Source organism: Limulus polyphemus, unplaced genomic scaffold, assembly GCF_000517525.1.
Source record: "Limulus polyphemus unplaced genomic scaffold, Limulus_polyphemus-2.1.2 Scaffold234, whole genome shotgun sequence".
Lineage (NCBI taxonomy): Eukaryota > Metazoa > Arthropoda > Merostomata > Xiphosura > Limulidae > Limulus > Limulus polyphemus.
Genome location: NW_013665844.1, coordinates 193,943 through 199,921, shown reverse-complemented (window position 1 = coordinate 199,921; position 5,979 = coordinate 193,943). Strand labels below are relative to the sequence as shown.

Here is a 5,979-nt window from a genome sequence, read left to right as displayed (position 1 = left end):
TGTGAGCCAGACTAGTTTTGGAGAATTCCACTCCTCATCAATGACCCTGGACATTACCACCAATGAAATATCGGACCAAACAAAGCCTTTATAGTAGTAAGGTATCGAAAATCGAACTGGTGTATATATGTGTTTTACACTCACAAAAAGAAACCTATCATTCTATAGGTATTTGAAGAACTTGTAACATTTCACTACAATTTAATTCTTAGTATTGTTAGCCAACACTGAGCTAACATGTATATATACTCTATCTATAAACCCAAGCAAGTTACAGATGTTTTGGGTGTACTACTAGAGTACTGTAATATATTTTTTCTCTCTAAAATGTATATTTGAAGCCTACAAAAATTATATTTCTTCACCCACAACTCTAAAAAATAAACGAGGCTTAGCACTAAAGGCATACAGGGGCAAAATATTTTCCTATCACCGTAATTTATAATATATGTACTAGAAATCATTGTTTTTGAATGTAATTTTCATTTACTTTTCATGTTTTAAGAAAATTAGATAAAATTTAAGCATTTATGAGTAAATATATATGTATATATGTGATGTATGGTCACAAAAATATTGGTGTGGTTTGAAAAATATTAATAATATAGTTAGATTTGTCCTTTGTATTTGATTCTGTACCTTGATTCTGTGTATATTATAAATGATTAGGAATGCACGGGTATCCAGCAAGATATTTGGCCTTGGCTGGGTATTGAGCTACCCGAGTGTCGAAGTTAAACATCTAAGTCCTAATCTTTGTGGCAACTAACTTGGTACTGAAGGTAACAGTCAATAATTGGTTTAGTTAAAAAAAAACGTATTCTGAGCAACAAAAACTGACTGCTCACTGAAAGTCGGGGATTCAGAGAACAATAGGGGTTAATAACAGGCATGGCTTGAGAAGTGGATTTCTGGGAAAGGTGGGGGTATTGAGGACAATAAGGGTTAGGGTTTGAAAAGTTGGGGCTAGGCATTGAAAGTTGAAAGTAAAACTTGAATGTTCTGTTGGTGATTATTTGGTTAAATGTAATAAATGTCAATTTTGTTTTTGTTTCTAATTTTTGTGTATGTTTTTTTTGGGGGGGGATGGGGAGAACTCAGTTCTGGGTGACACCTGGCGCCACTTGAAGCTTAGCGACCATGTACCCGGACCCGGTATTTGGCCAAATTTTACTACCCATGCATTTCTGTAAATGATTATTAGTTACTTCAAGGTAAGAGTCAGTAACAACTCATGGTGTTTCACAAGTGTAAGGGAACTTCTAAACTACACTTTATCTGCAAAGGTATGAATGTTTTCCAAAGAAGACTAGACTTATAAGGCTTGCGAAACTAAATGTGTGTGATAAGTACTACTGAAACTAAAGTTGGAAAGTGCTGAAAAGGGAAATAGAATTTTATAAGCATGTGCTCAAACAACATCTTTGTGCACCTATGCCGCTAAATTATAAACACCACAAAAAGATTATTAATATTCAAAGAATTGCAATGTTTATTCTCTCAGTGCCAAACCACATAATAAATGTTTTGACAGGTTCAAAGTGCAGTGTTGTTACTCTCGAAAATTCTTGTTGTGAACACTGTAAGATACATACATAAACTGATAAAGTACACATCCTGTTGTCAGCATAAATGTTTTCACTGATCTGAGTGCAGTGTGATTACTCTGAATTTTCCAAGAAAACATTTTAGCATATATAATCCGATAACATTAGACATCCTGTTCTTGGAGTAGGAGTCAAGTCGACTATCTTTTCGCACATCTACTGACACAAGTGGGAATTTATTGATTTATCTTTAGCAGGGTTCTACTTTAGTCATTGACAGTAAAATAAACACAGGAAATAAATTTGAAATTTTCAGCAGTTCAAACTTGTAAGAGAAGTACTTTGAAACTTTGTGACCAAAAAAACTAAAAAAGGCACAGCTGCCTTCATTTATTTCTAATTTTACAATTTGTCTTTTCAATATACTTTCGGGATTTGTCTACAGGCTGAAGACCCAAGTATATCATTAAATAACTGATAAGATTTACTGAAAACAAATGTTTGAAATTTATTTAGAAGTTTTAAAGATTACACAAAACAAATTTGAGATTTTGGGGATGAAGAATAGTATTTTTAATCATAACATGAAAATCACTTCCACTCGAACTAGTAATGAAACAGACTTGATATATTCACAAACAAATCTTTAGTAAAAATACTTCGTTAAAAAATTTGATTTTTTGTGTACAAAAGATTTGTAATGTTTACTAAAGGTATACCAAATTTTGTGAAGATGCACATACTGAATTAAAAGTTATAGTATAAATACTTAATGTGTGCAAATGTGTTTTTGAACTCGTGTATGTTATACTGTGACAAGTCTGAGTGATAGAATGTATACATGTGGTTAGTTTCAAAAGACAAAATGTGTGATACAAATGTACATGGAATGTTCTTAATGAAGTACAGGTTGGAAATATGTCAGTTTACAAATATGCTAATAAGCACATGAAGCACAATGTGATTCACTAAGACTGTTTTTGATGACAAGGAACATAAATAACAATCAAGGAAAAGCTTCTGATTAACTAATCAGTTTCATCAAGTTGACACTCCATGCTTAATAGCAACTACAACATACAAAAGCTAAACTAAAATTAAGCTTCAGTTGGCCCCAAATAGTATCAGCCCAAGTTTGTCAACCAACTAATGATTCAGCTATATAAAATGTAACAAGCATCAGTTTCTCCATAAGTTTAGATGTCTTTGAAAGTTCAGTACACAAGGATTCCAAGTTATTATCTTTAATATCTTAAAATTCAAACATAAGTTGTTACTCACAACTGCATATAAGAGTATCAATAAATGATTTAATTTTATTTCCTCATTAATAAGTATGTTTCCTTATTCTCATGTAAGTACATATATACATTATTGTGAGATAATTACAGAGTTTCAAATAGCATATATATATATATATAAACAGAGTTGTTCATATGCCTGGAGTCACAGGTGTTTGTATGGAAATGGTTAAGCCAAATTTCATGAAATTTGATAAAGGAACTTAGTTGGACATTCCAAAGATAAAGTTTAAATTGATAAGCAACCATACAAAAACGTTAAAGTTTGGCAACCTTGTCAATTTTATTGCCCTAGTGTCACAATTGAATGAACAGGTTGAAAGCAAAACACCTGAAGCTGACTGATGACAAACAAATATTATGTTTAATGCCATGCGTAGCATGGGTAACCCCTCCATCAGGCAAACAGTTTTATGTGGTGTGGCTGCAAACAGTAAGATGGGGGAAACTTGTCACACTTAAAGAATTAACTTTTAAGCACAACACTGCAGGTTACCTTTGTTAGTGAGCTTCAACAATCTAGATTAACACTTCCTCTTTGACTAAAAATACTTTGCTGTATTAAGAACTGTAAACATATAAAATGGCTTAGCTGAATATGAGGTGCCTACTGTTTGTTAGAATTGATTCAAACTATCCTTGGATATACACATAGATGTGAAAAGCTATATTTATGTTAAGTTTATGATACTGATTGGTTAAGCAGAGTGGTAGGATTGATATACATCAAGTGAAGGGTTTTCTGTCACTTCTCGTGTTCATCCATACTTAATTTATTGATGTGTTCTAATTTTTAGCTTGTACAAAACTATTAGGATGCCATAACTATAAAGTCTATTACAAGTTTACATTATTAAAAATCTCATAAAATGCTTTTTTTTCTAATCACACATAACAGCATGGGATGTAAAAAATATTTTAATACCTTTAATTCAACACAGCAGTGAGAAGTAACAACCTTGAATAAAATGTGCAACAAGCATTTTGACATGAAATCTTATGGGTTTTATCAAAATAAGCAACTAAAATTAATATTAAACAAAGATTTTTGTATAATTACATGTATACACAGAAAATATTCAATAATTATAAATTTTATAGATACTAACATTTTTTCAATTGCTTCAGATATCTCTGCCCAGAATTCATCCACAATTTGATTTAATTTCTTCAGGGCAAATGTCTTCAGCTCTGGCTGGTTTTCTTCAAGCAAAGATATAATTCCCCCTGTAAAATATAAAAATAAATTTTAAACATATCTGACACATGAAGTATTGCTTCTTTTAGTGAATGTCTCAGTGTACGATATACCCAAAATTTTCCTCTGCATGCCAAAAATTGAGTGTGTGTGGAAGTCCATAGGATCTCCATGCTTTGATCCCAAATGTCCATAAGCCCATGAAAAAACTATTTGCTTCGGGTTTCAAACTGACCCAATTTTATTGCTGCAATACTAAAAACAATCTTCAGGGCCTCTTTTTTATAAGAATTTTAGAATGGTTTAAAAATTTTGATGGTCTATTAAGTTCTTGTAATGATCACAATAGTAAATTGAGACTTTCACAAGTCAATCTCTACCAACAGTGCATTGAGACATTGTATCGTTATTCAGCTATTGTTGTATCTCCATGAAATATTCAGGATATGTTTGCATCATTTTACACATGCACATAAACAATGACAAATGGTAAATAGATGTCCAGCCCAAATGAATTGGTTTGGATCACACAATGTAATAAAGTTGCATAGTTACAACATTTACTATATAGTATAGTGTTCTGAGATCTCTAAATTTTGAAGGAGCCTTCCGAAACTGATGTCATGGAAGTCCTATGTCTGCACCACCCTTTCTTCAACATAATTGTTTGAAGTTTTTCTCCCAAAATACAGCACCAAATGTTTTGGGAAAGTTGAAAACAGAAAATAATTCTGGTTAAATAAAATATGACCAACAACAAAGCTAGTATATAAAATAGAACTGATAGGAAACCAGCTCTTGAAATAGTTATGAATTTTTTGAATTGAAAGACTCAATCTCCACAAAAGTTAGTATATTAGTATGATTTCAAAATTTCCATATTTCATTACATTAATTATCAAATGCTTATATCTTTATATATATATATATATATATATATATATACACACATAAATTTAGTCACACATCAAAAACAAATGCTTTATTCACATTGATATAACTACAAATGGGTTTTATATATATATATATATGTCATGCATAGATTGCATGGCAGTAAAGGAGAACTAAGAATCTAGCTTTAAGAAACATAATATAAAGTTTGATGCTAATCTAGCAGAAACATCTAACACAATCTCTGTCTGACATAAAAGCTATTATGTACTGGTTCAGGACTCGTTCTATCTGTTTGTGATGTTCTTGAAACTGACAAAAAGATGTGGAACAGTGTGACATAGAACACGACAGTGAGGAACAAACGACATTGGAAAACAAAACTTGTGGTGAAAGGGCAAAGCTTTCAGGGTTCCCCCTTTGACTGACCTAAAATGTTGTTAGTAACATTTTGCATGTAATTTGTAATTTACATTCTTATTAGACAAAAAAAATATACTAAATTTCATTTTAAGATATAGGTATATAATTAGAACACATAGAAAAAAGATATTGAGAATAAATGGTCCAAAAAGAGGATTAAAACATCTTCAGAAACTTTACAAAATGTCCACTAAAAATAAATTAAATTATAACAGATATTAAATAATATTTGACCAATCAAATGTCCAATACTTATTTCAGAAAAACTTTCTTTGACTGATGTTCAAGCACATCTGTCATTGGTCAATCAACAGGATTCAACTGCACTATATAAAAGACATTACAAAACCTGTCATATTGCAGCTGACTTCAGCTTGAAATCCAGATATCTCATTTTAATATTTCTTGAAACATTGAAAAAAATTGTCTTTGCAATAGGCTATTGCATGGATCTGAATAAGGCATGCACAAAGCTGATATATTTGTCAGCCCTACTAGTAGAGCTGTGTTGGATCTGTATGCACACAAGTTGTTACAGCCCTATAATAATAACCACAATGTTAACCCTTTCCAGACGGGTCATGGGTGAAAAGCCATGTCATCTTGTTTGTTGACTCAC

The 5,979-nt window shown here is 31.6% G+C and overlaps 1 protein-coding gene across 1 annotated transcript in view; it reads right to left on the bottom strand.

Moving 5' to 3' along the window:
- LOC106478623 (26S proteasome non-ATPase regulatory subunit 1) overlaps positions 1 to 5,979 on the bottom strand; it is a 34,684-nt gene that overhangs the window by 25,468 nt on the left and 3,237 nt on the right. The window contains exon 2 of the mRNA XM_022382247.1: positions 3,958 to 4,075. Coding sequence (XP_022237955.1) covers positions 3,958 to 4,075 — 118 coding nt within the window. The remainder of the gene's footprint in view (positions 1 to 3,957; positions 4,076 to 5,979) is intronic.